The 25257-nt window shown below is 35.8% G+C and overlaps 2 protein-coding genes across 9 annotated transcripts in view; both read right to left on the bottom strand.

Moving 5' to 3' along the window:
* LOC128923552 (protein rtoA-like) overlaps nucleotides 1–25257 on the bottom strand; it is a 2411103-nt gene that overhangs the window by 2003788 nt on the left and 382058 nt on the right. For all 8 annotated transcript variants that reach the window (XM_054235822.1, XM_054235824.1, XM_054235823.1 and 5 more), the window contains exon 2: nucleotides 22696–22749. In XM_054235822.1, the coding sequence (XP_054091797.1) occupies nucleotides 22696–22749 (54 nt within the window). The remainder of the gene's footprint in view (nucleotides 1–22695; nucleotides 22750–25257) is intronic.
* On the bottom strand, nucleotides 12332–15126 carry LOC128923558 (myosin-9-like). Its single transcript, XM_054235834.1, has 2 exons — nucleotides 13124–15126; nucleotides 12332–13062 (listed from the first exon to the last, which is right to left on the bottom strand). The coding sequence occupies exons 1-2, from the start codon at nucleotides 13910–13912 to the stop codon at nucleotides 12991–12993; spliced, it is 861 nt and encodes a 286-aa protein (XP_054091809.1). The 5' UTR covers nucleotides 13913–15126; the 3' UTR covers nucleotides 12332–12990.

The following is a 25257-nucleotide window of genomic DNA, read 5'->3' as shown; positions in this document are numbered from 1 at the left end:
CTCAAACTCATTGCGTACCTCTGCAATCGAAATAATTGGTCTTCACAAACGTCAGAAAATCTGTTGGTACGATGAGAATTGTTGTTTTGCAGAAAGTTTCAAGACGGGATCATTATCATGTAGGGAACGACGACGTAATCTGGCAACTAATGTTCAGAGCATACTGGGATTATGGAGGGAACACTTATCCTGAGAACACGAGGAGAGAAGAACCCGATTCCCCACTCGATGATGATGGAACAAATCTTCTATTGCCCGATCATCAAGAAATTCGAATAGTAGTTACCCGCTTGAAGAACAACAAAGTGGCGGGAGCCAATAGATTACTGGCCCAGCTATTCTAATACGGCGGCGAAGAACGGTTGCATGCATAAGCTTCTTTGCAGAATATGGTGAGACAAAACCATGCAGAACGATTGAACTCTCAGTGTGGTCGCCCAATTACGATGGGATAACATATATAACGTCAATATCGCATATAAGAAGATGAAATATACAAACAGTCAGCGCATTTGCGTCTTGGCTGCCACTTCAGTGTTGACAGTCATAACTTTGAAGTCTTAATAAATTCGTATAGTAATATCAGCCTCGAAATCCAACGCAGAATGAATAGAACTATTGCTAACAAGTGCTACATTATTAAGGAAGATTAATAGGAACTGTCACACAAACTCCCATAAAAAGTCATATTAATATTGCCGCAACATCGAATGAGCACATTGCAATAATAGTCAACGATGCTATACTGCTCTGGACCTCAAAAGAAATTAACATAAACAACTGCGATGTGTATAAAGTGGTCAATATTTCCGAAACCATAAAAAGCGATATGTCTCTCATTTCCTTTAAATTGCATCCTAATCCTGTCGTAGGCAGATAGAGCTGAATTTTAGTTCAGGGCAGGTTTAGTAAACACTTTGGTCATTTACCACGTGGGAAGAAGAATAATGCAGTTTAGGCGCTAAACAGAGTCGGAGGTGACATGATGATTTTGTGGGGAAGTTTTTCTTATTTGAGGACAATTGATATAATAACCGAAACGTCGAAATTACCGACATTTGGTCTAAATTAACAGTTAACTTGCATTTTATCAATAAAGCAGGCTGTTATTGATGCCAAAGGGGATGTAAATAATTATGAATTTATCGCCTTAGAATAGTAACTTAGACTAAACATTAAAATTAAAAAAATTATCATTAGACAAGAAAGGAAAATTTTTATTAAGAAAACACACAATTTGAACCATATATACGGCATAAATATATTTCACATATTAACGATTTATATGCTATAAAGCTCATCGTATTTTTGAAAATCCTATAATTAGGTATTCTCATATATTCATATATAAGGGAAGTTATGACCCGATTTTAACCTTTTCTGGTACAGAGACACACTATTAGAATAAAAATATTTCTTCTGAATTAAATTAAGATACCTGAGAGATTTACCGAAATTTTCGGTGAAAAGTTACCTTGGGGCACTGAGTTCTTCATATTCGATATCCGAGGTTGCAGTCCGATTTCGACATTTTTTTCACAAGTGATGCCACAGATCATATACAGTATTTGTGTAAAGTTTTATTTCGCTTTCTTCATTGGTTCCTTATGTATATATTATAATGTGAAGGAATAAGATGGAATTGAAAAATTAGTTATATGGGAAGTTGTCGTGGTTGTGAACCGATTACGTCCATTTTCCACACGTGTCATCAGGGTGTAAAGAAAATATTATATACCGAATTCCATTGAAGTCTGTCGAATACTTCCTGAGATATGGTTTCTGACCCATAAGTGGGCTTTGCCACGCCCATTTTCCATTTTATAAAAAATCTCAGTGCAGCTTCCTTCCGCTATTATTGCTGTGTGTGTAATTTTTATATATTTTTTACTAGCAGACCCGGACACACGTTGTTTAAGGTATACATTAAATTAAGTTGGTCCAATCTTGGCTTCGGCGACGATATTGATAACTCGAGGTTGATTATTGTTATGTGTTATGTTAGGTTTCATGTCAGGAAAACTTCTCTTTCGAGTCAATGAAGTGACAGAAATCTGTTGGAAATGTTATTAATCCATCGAGATGTCAACTGCGACCCTACCATTTTCAACTGCTTCTACAATCGCAATTTGATATTGTTGCAAAAACACTCATATGTTAGTTGTTAATTGGCGATTCTTTACGTGTCGCCACAAATTCAATGATTTTAGGCATGCGATTAGCTCGTCAGTAACAGTTGATCCAGGAAAAATTGGAAGAGTCTGGCGTAAATCACCTGCTAACAGAATCCTGGCTCCACCAAAAACGTTCATCGATAATCAAGATCTTTTAAAGTCCTGTGCAGTACCTCCAGCGACTTCTTGAATATTTGGAAAATCTTCGTTATTTTTGGCGATTTGCATTTGCAATTTGCAATTTAGGAGTAATTTCAAGGCTGAATGTGCCGTTTGTTTGCCTACTAACAGGTGCCAAGTTGTCCCTATTCCCGTTACCCTTGGTGGTGAAAATAAGTGAAATTGATTCTGGAATTACATCAGCCCTTATACACTATATATGATGATTTTCTATTGGACTTTGTGCCGAATATATAGGTCAAATTGTGTGTTATCTTAATAAAATTACATCAATAAATTGCGAGAGTATAAAATATTCGGATGGTCCCAAACTTTGCCTTTCCTTATTTGTTACAAATTGTTTTGGGCTATCGACACAACCTTATACAATTGAACAATAACAAAAATATTTAACATAGCAACAATGACAACCTTCAATATATTATTTTTTTGTTTTCTCTTTTTATATTTTTCTTGTCAACTCGAATAAAATTCTCTTATTATTATCTTCCTCGCAATTTTTCCATATTTACTCACTCTCTAATCTTTTCCTGGCCTTCCACGAATATTTCAAGACTAAAATTAGCCAGATCGGTTTGGCCGTTCTCGTCTTTTTGCGAGACTAATGAACAGCAATTCATTTTTATATTATATTTACATATGTAACTGTAAATTAGAAGTAAAACAAAATGTTATTTATTAATTATGGAATAATAACTATCCTATCATCTAAGTTGGACCAAATTACATGTACATGCCAACTTTCATGAATATCAGTTGACTCGTTTTTGAGTTCATTCGGAACATACACACGGACACTGGATTTTTATATATTAAGATATTTTTATATACAGTAGTTTTCCGAAATAACGAGTATTCGTTTTAACGAAAACCGCTTATAACGAACAAGCAAATTTGTTACATTGAGTACTTTAAATAACGAATATCGGGGATTTGTAAGTACTCGGTTTAACAAAAAACATGAAGAAGACAAATGAAGAAAGAGAAAAAATCAAATGAAATCGAAACAGAATTAAAATGAAACTTGAAAAAAATTCAAAAGAAATTTGCAAATTGAAAAAAATGTTGAATTTTATAAAAAATCTTAAAATTATTGATCAGCACCACATAGAAGCATAAGTGTCGGAATTGATCCATTTCGGAAGAATTTATTGGATTTAAATTGTTTTGTTATTGTTTTTCATTTTTTAACAAATAGTTGACAAAACTATTTATTAGACTGCAATTTACGGATATTTAACTAACAGGGTATATTAAGTTTGTCACGAAGTTTGTAACACCCAGAAGGAAGCGTCGGAGACCCTATAAAGTTTATATATAAATGATCAGTATATTGAACTGATGGAGGATGGAGTCATATGTAGAAGTTCACGTAAGTGAGGAAAGTTTCTGACTGCCATTCACTTGGGAGTGGCCAGGAACGATTCTTTTACATGTGGCTCAAGCAGCTCACAACTTCCGGTCTTAGACCAAGTATCCTCTGGGTAGCCAACAGACATCCGTCTGGAAGCGAGCTAAAGTGAGAAGGCGAATCCCGCTTATGCGGTTGTGCGTGGGGCTTGGGACCCACCACATAAAAACGAATAACCAGTGAATAAGAAACACAGGCCTCGGATGAGAAACCCCCCTTTTGATGACGACCACGGCAAACGTATAAAGGACTATGATTTAAGGGCATGCACCTGGAATGTCCGGACCCTTAATTGGGAAGGTGCCTCTGCCCAGCTGGTTGATGTCCTCGTAAGAGTAAAGGCTGACATCACCGCAATCCAAGAAATGCGATGGACGGGACAAGGACGGAAGAAGGTGGGTCCTTGTGACATCTACTACAGCGGCCATATAAAGGAGCGCAAATTCGGTGTGGGATTCGTGGTGGGAGAGAGACTCCGTCGTCGAGTCCTGGCATTCACTCCGGTGGATGAACGTCTAGCCACAATCCGCATCAAAGCGAGGTTCTTCAACATATCGCTGATTTGCGCCCACGCCCCGACGGAAGAGAAGGACGATGTGACCAAAGATACCTTCTATGAGCGCCTAGAACGTACCTATGAGCGCTGCCCCCGCCACGATGTCAAAATCGTGCTTGGCGATTTCAACGCTAGGGTGGGTAAAGAAGGTGTCTTTGGCACAACAGTCGGAAAATTCAGCCTCCATGACGAAACATCACCAAACGGTCTGAGGCTGATCGACTTCGCCGGGGCCCGAAATATGGTCATCTGTAGCACTAGATTCCAGCATAAGAAAATCCATCAAGCTACTTGGCTGTCCCCGGATCGAATCACTCGCAACCAGATCGATCATGTTGTGATAGATGGACGACATGTCTCCAGTGTTTTTGATGTGCGTACGCTTCGTAGTCCCAACATCGACTCGGACCACTATCTTGTAGCAGCTAAGATACGCACCCGCCTCTGTGTAGAAAAGCGCACACGTCAACAAACACAAGGAAGGTTCGACATCGAGAAGCTGCAAGCACAACCGACAGCCGAACGATTTTCTACTCGACTTGCACTCCTGCTCTCTGAGAGCACTCATCAGCATCTCGGTATAAGGGAGCTGTGGGACGGCATATCAAACTCCTTACGTACAGCTGCAACCGAAACCATTGGCTTTCGGAAAAGCCAAAAAAACAGCTGGTATGATGAGGATTGTCGTCTCGCAGTGGAGAGAAAACAGACTGCCTACCTCGCAATGTTGCGATCGACCGCAACACGAGCGGGATGGGAAAGATACCGAGAGCTGAAGAGGGAAGCGAGACGCATTTGCAGAAAAAGAAAGAAAGAGGCAGAAATGCGTGAGTATGAAGAGCTTGACAAGCTGGCCGACAGGGGTAATGCTCGAAAATTTTACGAAAAGATCCGGCGACTAACTGAAGGTTTCAAGACCGGAGCACACTCCTGTAGGACCCCCAGCGGTGATCTAGTGGTTGATGACCAGAGTATACTGTGTTTGTGGAGGGAACACTTCTCCAGCCTGCTGAATGGCAGTGAAAGTACAACACCAGGAGATGGCGAACCCGATTCCCCAATCGACGACGATGGAACAGATGTTCCATTGCCCGACCGTGAAGAAATTAGAATAGCAATTACCCGCTTGAAGAACAACAAGGCGGCGGGGGCCGATGGATTGCCGGCCGAGCTATTCAAATACGGCGGCGAAGAGCTGATAAGGTGCATGCATCAGCTTCTTTGCGAAATATGGTCGGAAGAAAGCATGCCCGACGATTGGAATCTCAGTGTACTCTGCCCAATCCACAAAAAGGGAGACCCCACAATCTGCGCCAACTATCGTGGGATAAGCCTCCTTAACATCGTTTATAAGGTTCTATCGAGCGTACTGTGTGAAAGACTAAAGCCCACCGTCAACAAACTGATTGGACCTTATCAGTGTGGCTTTAGACCTGGAAAATCAACAACTGACCAGATATTCACCATGCGCCAAATCTTGGAGAAGACCCGTGAAAAAAGGATCGACACACACCATCTATTTGTCGACTTTAAAGCTGCTTTCGACAGCACGAAAAGGAGCTGCCTTTATGCCGCGATGTCTGAATTTGGTATCCCCGCAAAACTAATACGGCTGTGTAAGTTGACGTTGAGCAACACCAAAAGCTCCGTCAGGATCGGGAAGGACCTCTCCGAGCCGTTCGATACCAAACGAGGTTTCAGACAAGGTGACTCGCTATCGTGCGACTTCTTTAACTTGATGCTGGAGAAAATTATAAGAGCTGCAGAGCTAAATAGAGAAGGTACAATCTTCTACAAGAGTGTACAGCTCCTGGCGTACGCCGATGATATTGATATCATCGGAAGCAACAACCGCGCCGTTAGTTCTGCTTTTTCCCGCCTGGATAAGGAAGCGAAGCGAATGGGTCTGGTGGTGAACGAGGACAAGACGAAATATCTCCTGTCATCAAACAAACAGTCAGCGCATTCGCGTCTTGGCTCCCACGTCACTGTTGACAGTCATAACTTTGAAGTTGTAGATAATTTCGTATACCTAGGAACCAACATTAACACCGATAATAATGTCAGCCTTGAAATCCAACGCAGAATCACTCTTGCCAACAGGTGCTACTATGGACTGAGTAGGCAATTGAAAAGTAAAGTCCTCTCTCGACGAACAAAAACTAAACTCTACAAGTCCCTCATCATTCCCGTCCTACTTTATGGTGCAGAAGCGTGGACGGTGTCAACATCCGATGAGACGGCACTAGGAGTTTTCGAGAGAAAGGTTTTGCGGAAGATTTACGGTCCCTTAAACATTGGCAACGGCGAATACCGCAGAAGATGGAATGATGAGCTGTATGTGTTGTTCGACGACATAGACATAGTCCAGCGAATAAAAAGACAGCGGCTACGCTGGCTGGGTCATGTTGTTCGAATGGATGAAAGTGCCCCAGCTCTGAAAGTTTTCGATGCAGTACCCGCTGGTGGAAGCCGAGGAAGAGGGAGACCTCCACTCCGGTGGAAGGACCAGGTGGAGAAGGACCTGTCTTCACTTGGTATTACCAATTGGCGCCAAACCGCCAAAAGGAGAGATGCGTGGCGCACTGTTGTGAACTCGGCTATATCCGCGTAAGCGGTTTCTACGCCAGTTAAGAAGAAGAAGATGTTGAACTGAGTCGAATTAGCCATGTCCATCTGTCTGTCTGTCTGTATATATAAGAAACTAGTCTTTCAGTTTTTAAGATATCGTTTTAAAATTTTGCAGATGTTATTTTCTCTTTAAGAAGCTGCTCATTTGTCGGAACTGCCGATATCGGACCACTTTACCATATAGCTCCCATACAAACTGAATTAAAATTTTCCCATTTGACGTGGTATCTTCACGAAATTTGACATGGATTACTGCTTAAAGTAATAATATAATCTCCGAAGAAATTTTTCAGATCGGTTAACTATATAACCTTAATGTTTTTAGCAAACAACCCGGCTAAAATAATTAGTAAAATGTTTTCTTTTTTTACTTACTTTTTCTTACGTCCTTAAATTTGCTTAAACACATAGTTACTAAAAGAAATGCACCTGTGAAGGCTATCTTAGCTTCGGTCAGTGGCAAACGCTGGAAAAACATTTGGGGGGTGGGGGGCGGGCGTTTAGGTAAAAGGACAATGTTTCATTATTTTATTCACAAATTGAAGTCTAATCTTCTTTTATTTTGGGCCATAACATTTAAAATCTCTTCCTCCGTCACGTCTATATCTCTATGGATATTCAAGAGAGCCATTCCGTTCAGGCGTGCTTCTCCAGAGCAAACTGTGTGGAAAACGAGCGGTCACTTGAAGCGACAGATATAGGGATTGTTGCTCCAATCTTTAAAAAACGATGCACTGTTTTGAAAATTTTTGCGTCGCAACAATTCAACGCGTCTAAAAAAATGTTGTATCTCTTTGTTTGATTTAACCAGTTCCTGAAAATATATTCAAAATTTTAGTTAGAAAATATAAACTGAAGAAAAGATTTTTAACATTTTCCACATTCTAAATTCAGCAACGAAATCATCGGGATCTTCTACATCAGCGGACCATTGCTTTTCTAAAACACGAACAGTCTCCTGCATCTCAATAACGTCAAGATTTATGCATTTATTTGGCAAAATGTTTTCAATTTTGGAAAGCAGCTTTCGATGTTTTAAAAAACGTTCATTGATTTGGTCCAAAAAATGATCTAAAAACGGTATATAAATTGTTCTGCGGTAATATTCTTCCGGTTCGCCTTCGAATGCAAAAATATAAGGAAAATGCAAAAACGGCACAAGAACAAATCATACGTACGCACATAATTCATTTGTTCTATTCTCATTCACGCTCTAATCATTAGTGACAAGTGTTGCCGCGAGCTAAAAAAATTAAGTATATGTTACCAAGCAAAAAAAGGGTCAAAAGCACAACCGTTGTTATAAAAATTTTCATTTGAAAAACAAATAATAAGTAAAGTTGTATATCTAATTCAGACCAGTTTTTTCTGGTTGTTTTTATTAAAATTGTAGACATTTTAGTTAAGGCACTCAAGTATTTTTTTGCAATTAGCTTAATTTTTTTTAATTTAAATTTATTTCACAACAGTTTGCTCATGGAACGAAAACTGAAAGTCATAATAAATGAGTTTTTATTTTTCCTGTATTATGATTAACAATAAACTCTAAAAAAAAATAATAGAAACCTTATTGGTGACTTTTCAGTTCAGAACTACTTTTCAAAAGAAGTCCATTTTCGACTCACAATTCCCCTTTAATCTGAAAAAATCCAGTTCAGCAGCCACAGAGTTATAAAGCAAACTCATTACTTTGAAGCAAATTAAAAAAAAATGTCTCTGTCCAGTTTATATTTTTCTGGGTTTTTTAATTGGCCTACATTCCCACAACTTTTTAATATTATCCAGATACAATAGGTTTGTTTTTAGTTTAACATTCTCATAGTTTCAAAAAATTAAATTCTATCAGCAGAAAAGTATCAAAATAGGCCGTTTGTGAACAAAAAAGTATCAAATCACAAAATTTAAAAAAAAAGTATCAAAAAAGATACAATTGTATCAAAACGGCAACGCTGTTAGTGACTAATGTATTCATTTATTTTACATATTCATACATCGTCGGCAGAAAGATTGCTCTGAAAACAACAAATTACAATTTTTCAAATGACTATGTAGAATTAAATTATATTATTTAACAAGTAAGGAAGGGCTAAGTTTGGGTGTAACCGAACATTTTATACTCTCGCAATTTATTTATTTAACTTTATTTATATTAAATTGTGTATTATAATTTGACCCACATATTCGTCATATATATTGTATAAAGTCCATTGAAAGTTGGAAACCATAATATTAGGTTAGAAGCACCGAGGTCCTCGTGTTCAAATATCATTGAACATGCATTCTTTTATGCCTTAGCAAATCCGAGGAGCTACATATAAAACATAAATTTTTATACATAAATAAACACATAAACATATATGCATTAATATGCAACAAGCATACATTATATGTTGCACGCATACATGCAACACACATACATTAATATGAGGCACGCATGCATCTATATGCAACATGCATGCACTCAACTATTAATAAACAAACATATTTATATGTATGCACAAGATAACCTATTGGTTATAAAAATACATTGGGGCAATTGCTTGTGTGCATTTGAAATAACCCCTTATCGTGCAACATATAAAATATACATATAGACATACACACATACACATATAATTAGTTCTTAAGATAATTCTAAAATTTGTATATAAGTAAGTAAAAAACCAAAATAAAACCAGAATGAAATAATTTCTCAATAAGGCTAGACTATCATTTATTTTCCCCCACCAGCGGTAAGAAATAATTGACACAGCTAGTCTTAATATTTGGTCCTATCGAGCCTATAAAAGAGCTCAGCCAAATTAAAAAAGCCCTGCTATTTATAAAAATACAGGCAAAATTAAAAAGGAAAAAAGAAAAATCCTTAAACATAAAAACAATAATTGTAAGACGGGTCTATATGTCCGCATATTAAGAACACACATATAATAATTGTAAGACGGGTGTATATTTCCGCGTATTAAACTGAACACATAAGCCGTTTTAGCAAGAAACTAAACGCAGTGATCTAACTGCCATCCAAAGGAATACTCATCGGCTGTGAATCGAGGCACAGCGAGGTCAACAAGGCGACCAAATCAATATACCTCCAACGATTCCTTTGGAGAAAACCAAGCAGTTACTCATATAGGAGAAGAGGAAAAGTAATCAAAATGGGGATAAATAGAAAAAAAATTCTAGAAGCCCAAGCAGATTTGTCCGAAAAAGTGTTGTACACTGCCAACACTATAACAGGAAAACCACTTAGGAAGCAAAAAGTGGAAGATGTCATCAAAACTCTTGGGAAATACCAGAAAGAGTTCGATGCCAATCATGAAAAACTGATGGCGGATGGTATTGGTATGGAAGACTACATCATAAAAGAAGTCTACAACAACACCATTACTAAAATAGAAGACATTGTCACTGCTTTAAAAATGGGTAATGCAGAAGACATGTCTTTAATAGAAAAAGAAAAAACAATTGAAGTAGTTCAAGTACAAGCGAAGTACCTTGATCTGGATCGAAAAACGTCCAACTTCATGAGAAAAATTGAAACGTTCAGAAACAAAATGGAAAATCTAAGTTTAGAATTAACCATAAAGAATCATCAAATAAAACATTTGGAATCAATATACAACGATATTGAAAATATGAAAAATAAATTAGATTTCAATGAAGAAATTGAAATATTATACGAAAAAGTACGTGACGAATATTATGAAGAGCTGCCAAATTATGAAATAAAACTACAAAAAGAGCAGCCTAACATTTCTTACCGCCCTAACTTGGAATTAGAAAAATTAAAGATTCCAGCCTTCTTTCTATGGCGATATCAAAGAATGGGCAAACTTTTATAACGTGTTCCAAGATATGGTACATAATAACGAGCAGTTATCAAGCTCAGAAAAAATGCTACGTCTTCGTCTTTCGTTAAAAGGCGAAGCTGCGCGATTAATACAACATCTGCAAGTTTCAACTAGAAATTATAAAGCAGCATGGAGTCTACTTAAGCAAAGGTATGACAATAAAAGAATTCTGTTCACAACACAGTGGGACAGAATATTGGATCAACCAAATATAAATAGTGACAATGCTGAAAGCGTAAGACAATTACTAGATACTACGAATGAGTGTCTTAACGCAATAGAGTCACTAGGAATAAGTACTGAAGAAGCTGATCCCTTTATTGCACGTATTATTGTCCGTAAATTAGACAAAGAAGGACTAAAATTATACGAGCAAACAGTAAAAAAGACGAGAGAAATACAACAATTGTCCGATATAAGAGATTTTTTGGATCAACACTTTCAAACATTGAAAGCAGTAGCTGATAAAGAACAAGTTTACAGCCATCGTAAACAGCATATGTTCAAGGCCAACGACACAGTGACTTACCCAAGACAACAAAACAAACAGATGTGTGTCTATTGTAAAATTGTTGGTCACACATTAGCGCAATGCAAAAGATTTAGAAGTATATCAACTAATGATAGGCTTAAATATGTAAAAGACAACAAAATCTGCCACAGGTGCCTAAATCATAAATGGGCAGAAATTTGCTACAGCAAAATCAATTGCAAGAGATGTTCTAGAAACCATCATGACATTTTACATAACGAAACCGAGGAGAGCAAAAAAGCTATGTCCACAAAAACTACTTCACAAGCGGTTATTCTAGCCACAGCTCAAGTAAGAGCAAAGACAGCAGGTGGAGATTATATATTACTACGCGCTCTTATAGATCAAGGATCGCAAATAACCACAATATCCGAAGAAGCAGCACAGATATTAAAGTTGCCGAGGATGAAAACAAAAACAAAACTATATGATTTAAGTGACGCTGTAGTAGGCGAATCAAAAGCTACAATTGAGGTTGAAATTAAACCAAGGTTTTTAAGTAATCATAAAGAAAAGGTAAATGCCGTAGTTTTACCAATTTTAACCAGCGCGCAGCCGGATCTCTCATTTAATTACAACTTCAAAATATGGGAAAAATATACGCTTGCTGATCCGTTATTCAACAAATCAGACAGAATTGATATGGTAATTGGTGGAGATGTATTTAGCAGTATAATTGAAAGCGGAATTAAAAAAGATAACGGTGTTCTTGGCCAAGCTACAAAATTCGGCTGGATATTATCTGGCATAATAAAGGAAAAAGTTACCGGCAAAATAACGACAGCGGTAACTAATTTGGAACGATTTTGGGAACTCGAAGACATATCAACTTGTGAAGATATAAAGGAAGATGACACCACCTTAAAGCAGTTCGAAGAAACTACCAAAAGAGATGCAGATGGCAGATTTATTGTGGAAATTCCATTCAAAAAAGAAAAAGAACTAGGAGAAACGCGTAAACAAGCAGTAGCGCGTCTAATATCAATGGAAAATAAATTCAAGAGCAATAATAAATGTTTAAAACAAGCTGATTTCAAATACCTCTTACCGCGGGTCGGGGAAAATATTTGAAACACCAAGCTTGAGTGAGAACTATTTCATTCTGATTTTATTTTGGTTTTTTACTTACTTATATACAAATTTTAGAATTATCTTAAGAACTAATTATATATGTATGTGTGTATGTCTATATGTATATTTTATATGTTGCACGATAAGGGGTTATTTCAAATGCAAACAAGCAATTGCTCAAATGTATTTTTGGAACCAATAGGTTATCTTGTGCATACATATAAATGTGTTTGTTGAGTGCATGCATGTTGCATATAGATGCATGCGTGCCTCATATAAATGTATGTGCGTTGCATATATAAATGTATGTATTATATGTATGTATGTATGTATGCTCGTTAAATATATTTGAACATACATATTTATGCTCAGTGGACTGTATGTGTTATTACATTTTTCTTATTTAATATTCTTAATATGTAGAGTAATAAAAAATGTATATATATGTATTGCTGCATAAAAACTAATTGTGGCCTTTTGATGCCAACATACATGTTCATTTTTGAACATTCTCCCGGGCGACAATAGTGACTCCTGGATAGATGACCTCAGTTTGTAATCGTCGCCTCGTCGTTACCGATGCCTAATTAACATTTGTGTGTGATACTTTTGTGAAGCCGCAAGAATAACGACTTTGTAGCGGTTAGTGCATCGTGCTCCTAAATCCAAAGTGGCCTTTAATGTAATGTTTAATAATTCCGTTTTATGTAGTCTCCATACCTGCTCCAACATAAGTTGCCATGGTATTAGTAACTCCCAAATGGTTGTTACTACATCCACTTTTCCAAACAAAATCTGTTGATTGTATTTCGCAAGTTCAAATGGTTCTCGACGTTTCCTTGTAGATTGTAATAATGTCTTCTTATCAATTTCCAACGCATTGGATCTTTTCTTCAGTAATGTTATCATATTTTTATATATTAATTTTTTCACATTGTGGTATTTCTTTTTCATTCGTGAATCAAGCATGTTATTTTTCCTCCTATATGTTGTATTGTTGTCTGGTATCTTCTTACCACGAATATCTCCACCAATCATCGTTGCCACAATCGGTGTTATTGTTATTCTCCAGCTCCTGCACGATTTGCTTCTGTATTGCTGGACATTTTTATCTTCAATATTTTCTTCGATTTGGTTACTTTCAGTAACAACTCCTTGTGTATATTTTTCTTCTTCTTCAACCAATTTATTTGTTTTTTCCTCAGATAAAAGAAATTCATGAGATTCTTCTGCTAAAGAACTTTCTGAAATAAGTTCTTCTTTCATGAACATTTTTTCTGACAGCATATAATGCGGAAACGAAATTTCGCTGTGAACAGTGATACGTTTTGAAGAAGTAGTAACATCTTCCTTCTGTGTTGCTACTTTTTTGACATGTAATGCATCTGCGTCGTCGTTTCTTTTCAGGTCCTTTGTAATTGGGTTATCACCATAAGGGTAGGTGACTTTCTCCAATGTGTATTTGTCATTAGTTGGTTGTTCATTACCGGCAAGTCTCTCCAGTGGCATATTTCCATCGTCATATGCCTTGGACCCAACTGTAGTAGCGGTGCCAAAAGTACTTCAACCATTAGTTTCCACCTTACCTTTGTTAGCTGGAGCCTTGAAAATTAGGCTCGAAAATTTATTTGATTGTATTTCTGGATCTGAGTCATATGTATTGGTTTGACCAAAGACACTATCCTTTGTATCAGCGTCAAAACCACTAGTAGCTGGAGCCTTAAAAGGTAGGCTCGAAAATTTAATGTTGAATAACTCCCTTTGCATTTTCAACATTCGCACAATTTCAGCGACTTCAACCAGTAATTCCTCTGCTTTAATATAAATAAATTTCTCGTCGTATTTATATGATAAATCATCCAAATTTTGCTCAACGAGGTTTTGAAAATGTTGTAATTGATTTTCATACCTTTCGAGCGCAGCTTCGTCAGCAATATATATATTTGCTTTTACCTTTGCAATTATAGATCTAATTCTTTCCGATCTTTTTTCAATTGCTTGCAATAAATTGTCTGCCACCTTTTCGGTTGGGCTATACGTTCTTGCCCCTGTATCCATTCCTTTGGATGCTTGTTGTTGTCTCCCAACTCTACAACAAATGCGGTATACTTCCATATATTTTTTTTTATATTAAAATTTTATAAAAAACAAACTGTTCTTTTTCTTCAAAGAATTTGAGGATTTTTGTTTCGATCGCCTTGTTGATCTTCCTGTGCCTCGACTCACAGCTGCTGTAATTCTTTGAATAACAGTTAACTAATGCGTATTGTCTCTCGCAAATACGTTTTACATACAATCTTTTCAATTGATTTTTTTTTTGTCTTTTGCCTAATTCATGTATAGGACTTTTTCTTGCCTGTATTTCTTCTATATACAGGTCTTTTTATTTGTCTGAGCTCACATTCTGCTCTAAAGACCAAATTTTGTAATAGGTGCCTCTATATTCTAATAGCAGGCCTTCTTAATTGGATCTCTCTTCGGCTCCGGATCTCTCTATCCGGCTCGAAGGACCAAATGTTTAAAACAAGCTGATTTCAAATACCTCTTACCGCGGGTCGGGGAAAATATTTGAAACACCAAGCTTGAGTGAGAACTATTTCATTCTGATTTTATTTTGGTTTTTTACTTACTTATATACAAATTTTAGAATTATCTTAAGAACTAATTATATATGTATGTGTGTATGTCTATATGTATATTTTATATGTTGCACGATAAGGGGTTATTTCCAATGCAAACAAGCAATTGCTCAAATGTATTTTTGGAACCAATAGGTTATCTTGTGCATACATATAAATGTGTTTGTTGAGTGCATGCATGTTGCATATAGATGCATGCGTGCCTCATATAAATGTATGTGCGTTGCATATATAAATGTATGTATTATATGTATGTATGTATGTATGCTCGTTAAATATATTTGAACATACATATTTATGCTCAGTGGACTGTATGTGTTATTACATTTTTCTTATTTAATATTCTTAATATGTAGAGTAATAAAAAATGTATATATATGTATTGCTGCATAAAAACTAAGTGTGGCCTTTTGATGCCAACATACATGTTCATTTTTGAACAATAAACTCAAAGAAGAATACAATAAATTCATCAAAGAATATATAGACCTTGGACATATGAGAAAAGTTGATGAGAATCAAAAAGGTAAATATTATTTACCTCATCAAGCGGTTATAAAAGAAAATAATATAACAACAAAACTTCGAGTAGTTTTTGATGCATCAGCAAAAACATCCAATGGTAGAAGCCTTAATGATATTATGTGTACAGGACCCAAACTACAAAGAGACATATTCGATATCATACTCAAATGGAGGCTTTGGGAAATTGTTATCACTGTAGACGTAGAAAAAAATGTTCAGGCAAATTAAAATAGCAAAAAAGGATCAAGAATATCACAGGATTGTATGGCGTGAAAATAATATGCAAAAAATGGATGAATATGAGCTAACAACAGTAACATACGGAACCGCATCAGCACCATATCTAGCAGTTCGTACTTTAATTGAAATCGCTAATAAGTGTCCAAATAAAAAGTTACAAAAAATAATAAAAGAAGACTTTTACATGGATGACCTTATGACAGGAGCAGATTCAGTACAAGAGTGTGAATATATACAGCGAAATATCAGCAAACACCTTCAAGAGTTTGGATTTCATCTCAGGAAATGGTTATCAAATCATAACAGTATCACTGAAAACATTTCTAATACTGGAGATAATGAAATAATTCAAATAAAGGAAAATGAAGCTGTAAAAACACTTGGACTGCATTGGGACCCACAGAAAGATCAATTCCAATTTAAAATTAATATTAAAAACTCTAAAAGTATAACAAAAAGGAGTGTTCTTTCTCAACTTGCTCAAATATTTGATCCACTGGGCTGGCTCTCTCCCATAATTGTAGTTGCAAAGTTATATATCCAAAAACTTTGGTCTCTGCATTCCAGCTGGGATAACCTACTATCAGAAGATCTACAAAAAGTATGGATGCAGTTCATAGAAAATTTGAACTTAATAGAAAACGTTCGGATTCCACGATGGATAGGAACTTATATGGATTCCCAGATTCAAATACATGGGTTCTGTGATGCTTCAGAAAGAGCTTATGCCGCAGTAATATATATAAAAAAGGGAACAATGTTAAACTTTTAACAGCAAAAACAAAAGTAAACCCGCTAAAAAATCGGAAAACAATTCCGAAATTAGAACTTTGCGCAGCACACCTATTATCTAAGTTAATCAACAAAGTGGTGAAAACAATTACTATTAGTCATACAATCTATGCATGGAGCGATTCAACAATAACCTTAGCTTGGATTGAAAATTTAAAGAACAAGGACAAATTTATAAAAAATCGAGTTGAAGACATCAAACAGCTTACCATTCCACTATACATGGTGGAAATAGGTTAACAGAAGCAGTAATACGGAGACAATACTGGATTATAGGTTTAAAAAATGCAATAAAAAGTTGTATAAGAAAATGTTGCAAATGCATACGATATAACCAAATCACAGCAACTCAAATGATGGGTAACTTACCAGAATTCAGAGTATCACCATCAAGTCCTTTTACCTACGCCGGAGTTGACTATGCTGGGCCCTTTCAGATGAGATGCTCTAAAGGCCGTGGACAGAAATCATTTAAAGGATATGTTGCAGTATTTGTATGTCTTTCAACCAAAGCGATACATCTAGAAGCTGTAAGCGACTTATCAACTGAAGCTTTTCTAGCAGCGTTAAGAAGATTTTTTGCCAGAAGGGAAAAGAGTCTTCACATGTACTCCGATAATGGAACAAATTTTGTTGGAGCCAGCAGATGTATTGATAAGGAATTCAAAGATGCAGTGAAGAACAACAATGAAGTGTCATCAATTCTGGCGAATGAACAAATATCTTGGCATTTTTCTCCCCCGGCAGGCCCACATTTTGGAGGAATGTGGGAAGCAGGAGTCAAAGGAATGAAGTACCACTTAAAAAGAGCGATTGGAGACACTAAGCTAACTTTTGAAGAAATGTCAACAGTTTTAGCACAAATAGAAGCTTCGTTAAATTCGCGTCCATTATATGCCATAAACGATGATAATGGAATAGATGCGTTAACACCAGGACACTTTTTGATAGGAAAACCAATATTATCTACCCCCTCTTCGGGTACAGATGTAAACATTTCCTCGTTAAATAAATGGAAATTAACGCAAAAAATTCATCGAGATTTTTGGAATCAATGGAAAGATGTGGAAAATTCCTGCAAACAATATTAAAGAAGGAGATATTGTCATTGTAAAAGATGAAAATACACAACCAACCAAGTGGCCTCTTGGAAAGGTTATAGAAACGCATCCAAGAAGTGATGGTCGTGTTCGAGTTGTGACGTTAAAGCTTTCCAACAACACATTGAAAAGACCAATTCACAAATTATGTCCACTTATTACGAAAGCAGACAATAATGAAGAAAGTAACGAAGTAAGAACTTCTGCAATTACAACCACACCTAAGATGAAACAACCTATAAGTAAATTTGCACTCTTGATCTTAATGTTCCTGTACATGGCAACAACTTCTCTTGGTATGAATATACACATTTCCCAAGAAAACAGTGCAACATTGAGCCACATTCCTAAAAATACTACAATTTACATGGACTCACTAGGCAAAATGGACGTTATAACATCTACTTGGGATTTGCTCATATATTATGATCTCGATGCATATTTCGAACAATATAATTTGTTGCCAAATTGCATTATTAGAATAAAAGATCATTGCCAGCATTTATCTGAGTTTGAAGAGGCTTGCAAAGTCATCTCCTTATCACTAGGAAAACGCTACGAAGATTTAAGTCACAATCATGATTTGATTGTAAATAATAAAAGACGTAAAAGAGCTCCATTAGAATGGGTTGGATCTATTTATAACATGCTGTTCGGGTTAATGGACACAGACGACCAAGAAGTAATAGAAAGTAATTTCAAAACATTACTTGCTAATCAACATCAAATTAAGGACAGATTAAAATCTCAAATCTCCTTAATTAATTCTACTGCAAACATAATACATAAAAATTTAGATGAAGTCAACTCACAGTTTTTTAAAATCCAAACACAAATATATAAATATCAATCCGATATTATAAAGGACATAAACCGTGACAAAATGGCCATCCAATTTCAAATGTTAGTGACACAAATCACGATATTAATGAGCGAATGTGAAAAAATACAAAATGCAGTAATAGAATTGCTGATAGATTTAAACCACGGAAGAATAAATCCAACACTTTTGACTCCAACACAGTTACAAACAGAACTAATGTTAATAAAAGACAAGCTGCCAGCAAAGTTGTTAATACCTGGACAACAAACCAACACACAACTAAGAGATGTGTATAATTTGATGAAAACACGAGGATTAATTGTGGACAATAAATTAGTCATAAAGGCAGAACTACCTTTAATACAAAGTGAACCATCAGAAATATACAAATTAATAGTAATTCCACATGAATATAATGGAAGAATTCTAAAAGCAAAACTAAGAAACGAATTTTTAGTTTACAACTTTGGACTCAATTCATATTTTTTGATGTCACAAGCAGAATTAAATAGGTGTACAAAAAGCCTTAACAACCATTTAATATGCAAAGGCAAATCTCCATGGCAACCTGCTTTAGATCAAACATGCGAACTTTCAGCGTTATTAAAAAGCGGCCACACCAACTGTAAATATGAGGAAGTGACTAAATCAATATTTTGGTCAGAACTCTTTGAAGAAAATACTTGGATCTTTAAAGTATTCAAAAATTCCACCATCCATTTAGACTGTCAAAAGGGCAAAACGCAGATATTAGAGATTCCAGCACAAGGGATTCTTTCAATCAAGGCTGGGTGTACTGCAAGATTCGAAGGCATCACTTTAATCGGCATGCAGATATTTAAAATGCAGAGCGACATCAATCCAAAGCTGGACCCGATCGTGACAACCATAAAGGAAATTGCAGAAGACCACATAACTACTCTTCATATAAATAAAATAAACGACAACGAAGACCAGAAGAAGCTACGAGAAGACATTGAGACGATCAGCAACAACGAATTAAAATTAAGTGAGTTAAGTTTAAAAAATCATAGCGGACATCTATCATTAGTGTTAGTAGTAATTGTAATATTATGCCTTTTAATACTATATTTCCGTTATAAATGTAAAACGGATCTTGCTGATACAATCATTGTCAATATTCCAAACCGGTAGAACATTTATAAACTTGATACAGTCCACTAATTTTATATAATAATTTCTTTCCCTCGGCAATATGTTCAAATATCATTGAACATGCATTCTTTTATGCCTTAGCAAATCCGAGGAGCTACATATAAAACATAAATTTGTATACATAAATAAACACATAAACATATATGCATTAATATGCAACAAGCATACATTATATGTTGCACGCATACATGCAACACACATACATTAATATGAGGCACGCATGCATCTATATGCAACATGCATGCACTCAACTATTAATAAACAAACATATTTATATGTATGCACAAGATAACCTATTGGTTATAAAAATACATTGGGGCAATTGCTTGTGTGCATTGGAAATAACCCCTTATCGTGCAACATATAAAATATACATATAGACATACACACATACACATATAATTAGTTCTTAAGATAATTCTAAAATTTGTATATAAGTAAGTAAAAAACCAAAATAAAACCAGAATGAAATAATTTCTCAATAATGCTAGACTATCATTTATTTTCCCCCACCAGCGGTAAGAAATAATTGACACAGCTAGTCTTAATACCTCGTGTTCGATATATGGGGCCTTAAAAACCTATGGTCCGATTTCGGCGATTTTTAGAATGGGGCTGCCACACTATTAACATAGTATTTGTGCAAAGTTCTGCACCGATATCTTCACTAGTACTTACTTTATATATTGTAAAGCAAACGATTCAGATTGTCTTCAAAGACCTGGTATATAGGAAGTAGGCGTGGTTGCGAAGCGATTTGGCCTATTTTCACAACATCAAAAATCTGAGTGCAGCTTTCATCTGCCATTTCTTATGTGAAATTTAGTGTTTTTGATGTTTTTAGTTAATGAGTTAACCCACTTTTAGTAATTTTCAACCTAACTTTTGTATGGGAGATGGGCGTGGTTATGATCCGATTTCTTTCATTTTTGGACAGCATTAGGGAGTGGCTATTCGTTTATATAGCTCTATTAGTTTGCGAGATATATACAAAAAACTTAGTAGGGGGCGGGGCTACGCCCACCTCCACAAAAAAATTACAACCAACACCCAAAACCGATCACTACTATAAAATAACGAATTTATAAATGAAAACAGCATTTATTAAATTATCATGTATACAACAGAAGATTTTGATAGGATGGAAATTGATCCAGATGACTGTGAAGGTAATGCACTTTAATGGACCTATTACATCGTAAGTGCTTGAAGCTCTTTAGCATGTTCTTTACAATTAGTGAGTAGTTATTTGACTTATGACTAGGCTTTTAATTTTGTTGAATGAGCAAGAGGAACCATTGTGTAAAAGGACACATTTCAGGTATCCTTTATAGCTGTCTATAACGAGACTCCATTCATTTCGAGTATAAGGCCTTTCACATCTGAATAAAAAACAAATATATAATGAAAAAAACTAATCAGATCTTGTTCTCTTGTACAATAAAATGTTACTTTTGTATCAGTCGCTAACAAGTCCTTCCAGTCAGACCATATCTTAACAATAAAAAATCCAGCTTCAATTCGTTCATTTTAATATTCTACCAAATACCACTTTCTTTTTTATACTCTCGCAACAAATGTTGCTAAAGAGAGTATTATAGTTTTGTTCACATAACGGTTGCTTGTAACATCCAAAACTAAACGAGTTAGATATAGGGTTATATATACCAAAGTGATCAGGGTGAAGAGTGGAGTTCAAATCCGAATGTCTGTCTGTCCGTCCGTCCGTCTGTGCAAGCTGTAACTTGAGTAAAAATTAAGATATCTTGATGAAATTTGGCACACTTATTTCTTGGCACCATAGGAAGGTTGCTTACGAAAATACATAAAGTGCCATAACTAAGCCATAAATAAAGCTATGGAAATAAAATTTAGTATGAAGGATCGTACTATGAAGGGGCATATTTGGATGTAATTTCTTTGGGAAAGTGGGCGTGGCCCCGCCCCCTACTAAGTTTTTTGTACATATCTCGCAAACCAATAGAGCTATATAAACCAAACTTTCTGCAGTCGTTTTTTTAGCCACATCCTAATACAGTCCAAAAATGAAAGAAATCGGATCATAATCACGCCCACCTTCCATACAAAAGTTAGGTTGAAAATTACTAAAAGTGTTTTAACTCATTAACAGAAAACGTCAGTAACACTAAATTTCACATAAGAAATGGCAGATGAGAGCTGCACTCAGATTTTTTTATGGAAAATGGGCGTGGCGTCGCCCACTTATGGGTCAAAAACCATATCTCAGGAACTACTCGACCGATTTCAATGAAACTTGGTTTGTAATAGTTTCCTTACATCCCAATGATATGTTGTGAAAATAGGCCAAATCGCTTCACAACCACGCCTACTTCCTATATACCAGAACTTTGAAAACAATCTGAATCGTTTACTTTACAATATATAAAGTAAGTACTAGTGAAGATATCGGTGCAGAACTTTGCACAAATACTATGTTAATAGTGTGGCAGCCCCATTCTAAAAATCGCCGAAATCGGACCATAGGTTTTTAAGGCCCCATATATCGAACACGAGGACCTCGGTGCTTCTAACCTAATATTATGGTTTCCAACTTTCAATGGACTTTATACAATATATATGAGGAATATGTGGGTAAAATTGTGTATTATATAATATAAATAAAGTTAAATAAATAAATTGCGAGAGTATAAAATGTTCGGTTACACCCGAACTTAGCCCTTCCTTTCTTGTTTTTCCATCCAATTTGAAAAATGAAAATGTGAAAATATTGCTCGAATACGATTTGCAGAACATGCCTGATAATCTCGAACATAATGTCGCTTGGTGGTAATTTTCGTTATTCTAGTGGTCTTTATGCGATAATAAAATCCATAAAGTAATTGCAAGAATATAATATGTTCGGTTACACCCGAACTTAATCTTACTTCTTACTTAACTTACTTCCTTACTTCTTCAATACCTATTTACAGTTTTTCGTTTACATTCAAATATTTGAAGTTTTATTTACATACATACCTTTTTCGCTTGCATTGTTGTTTTGTCTCCGTCATTGCTTGAGCCAAACTGAAACTGAAATAATTATATAGTTTAAAAAAAATTTTAAGATTACAGGTATAATATCAGGCTAAAATGGTTTTTGAAATTGCATGTGTACTAGCCGACCCGACTGACTGTGATGTATATTTGTAATGAATAAACTCAAAAACTACTGTGCCGATTTCAAAAATTCTTTATATTTATTGCTAGAATCTCAACTTTCTGGAGATAGTTCCCAGGTGATGGTATCAAAAAGACTTCGTGATGGAGAATCCTAATCTGAAACTGAAAATCGTCTTTCAAGTCATTCTCTTCGGATCGTAATCGCGTGCCAAAGAGTCGAGTAACGATCGCTCGCAGCTGCTTGCTGAACAAAATTTCAAAACCTCCCAAGTACGCGCTTGAAAGTCGAGTACGAGCGTGTGCAGAGGCTTGAAGAATAAAATATTAGAAATATACTAGGTCGCACTAGGACGACGAACTATGGGCATTCCCAACGCCTTCATATTCAGAGAGAAAGACAACACACAACAAAGACTAGAGCTCGTAATCAAGTTTTAGCTCATTGCAAATATAATATAATTTCATGCCCGAATTTTCCTCATTTTACTTTTTTTAAATGAACCCAAGCAAGAAACGGAAAAGCACATACATATGTATGGGAGGGTGTGTATAAGTGTGTAAAAACGGATAATTTTTGAAATGTTTGTTTAAACCCGTGATCTCCTAGTGTTAATATAAACTAATTTGTTTTGTTTGTGTTGTCGACATATCGCTCATTTACTTGAATAGTGTCACAACTCCAAAAAATCGATTTTTCAGGAGACCAATTTAAAGTTTATTGACAAATCTAGTGGCCTATATTAAACTAGCAGACCCGGCCACACGTTTTTGTGGCTAAGGTATACATTAAATTAAGTTGGTCAAATTTATTGATATTGATTACTCGAGGTTGATTTATGTTACGCTGCATGATTACAACTCACACTACTTTTAATTGCAAAGTACAGGCAATTTTAAATAGTTTGGGATAATTGACTGCGTCATCCTGGTTTGTAGCTGTATCAACTCTCCTGGACCGAAATTCTAAATTGTCGTATTAAGATCATCGATATCTTTTTTTTACCACCAATATAGATCATTCAATCAGTCATTTATGGTTATCATATTAAGGTTTCATGTAAGAAAAACTTCTCTTTCGAGTCAATGAAGTGACAGAAAACTGTTAGAAATGCTATTAATCCATCGAGGTGTCAACTGCCAATTACTTCTACAATCGCAATTTGATATTGTTGCAAAAACACTCATATGTTAGTTGTTAATTGGCGATTATTTATGTGTCGCCACAAATTAAATGATTTTAGGCATGCGATTAGCCCGTCAGTAACAGTAATTGGAAGAGTCTGGCGTAAATCACCTGCTAACAGAATCCTGGCTCCACCAAAAACGTTCATCTACAATCAAGATCTTTTAAAGTCCTGTGCAGTACCTCCAGCGACGTCTTGAATATTTGGCAAATCTTCGTTATAGCGCTATTTTTGGCGATTTTGCCGACTGGTGTTTCGTTCATTTGCAATTTAGGAGTAATTTCAAGGTCGAATGTGCCGTTTGTTTGCCTACTAACAGGTGCCAAGCTACCCCTATTCCCATTAACCTTGGTGGTGAAAATGAGTGAAATTGTTTCTGGAATCACATCAGCCCTTATATACTATATGTTATGATTTTCTATGGGACTTTATGCCGAATATATAGGTCAAATTGTTTGTTATCTTAATAAAATTACATCAATAAATTGCGACAGTATAAAATGTTCGGTTGGAGCCGATCTTAGCCTTTCCTTATTTGTTACAAATTGTTTTGGGCTATCGACACAACCTTATACAATTGAACAATAACAAAAATATTTTAACAAAGTAACAATGATAACATTCAAAATATTATTTTTATACTCTCGCAACAAATGTTGCTAAAGAGAGTATTATAGTTTTGTTCACATAACGGTTGTTTGTAACACCCAAAACAAAACGAGTTAGATATAGGGTTATATATACCAAAGTGATCAGGGTGAAGAGTGGAGTTCAAATCCGAATGTCTGTCTGTCCGTCCGTCCGTCTGTGCAAGCTGTAACTTGAGTAAAAATTAAGATATCTTGATGAAACTTGGCACACTTTTTTCTTGGCACCATAGGAAGGTTGCTTTCGAAAATGAGCACTCTCGGACCACTGCCACGCCCACAAAATGGCGAAAACCGAAAACACATAAAGTGCCATAACTAAGCCATAAATAAAGCTATGGAAATAAAATTTGGTATGAAGGGGCATATTTGGAAGTAATTTTTTTGGGGAAGTGGGCGTGGCCCCGCCCCCAAATAGGTTTTTTGTATATATCTCGCAAACCAATAGAGCTATATAAACCAAACTTTCTACAGTCGTTTTTTTAGCCATTTCCTTATACAGTCCAAAAATGACAGAAATCGGATAATAACCACGCCCACCTTCCATACAAAAGTTAGGTTGAAAATTACTAAAAGTGTTTTAACTC

This window comes from Zeugodacus cucurbitae, chromosome Y (genome assembly GCF_028554725.1).
Source record: "Zeugodacus cucurbitae isolate PBARC_wt_2022May chromosome Y, idZeuCucr1.2, whole genome shotgun sequence".
Taxonomy (NCBI): domain Eukaryota; kingdom Metazoa; phylum Arthropoda; class Insecta; order Diptera; family Tephritidae; genus Zeugodacus; species Zeugodacus cucurbitae.
The sequence above is the reverse complement of the archived record's forward strand: the minus strand, read 5'-3'. Positions and strand labels throughout refer to the sequence as shown.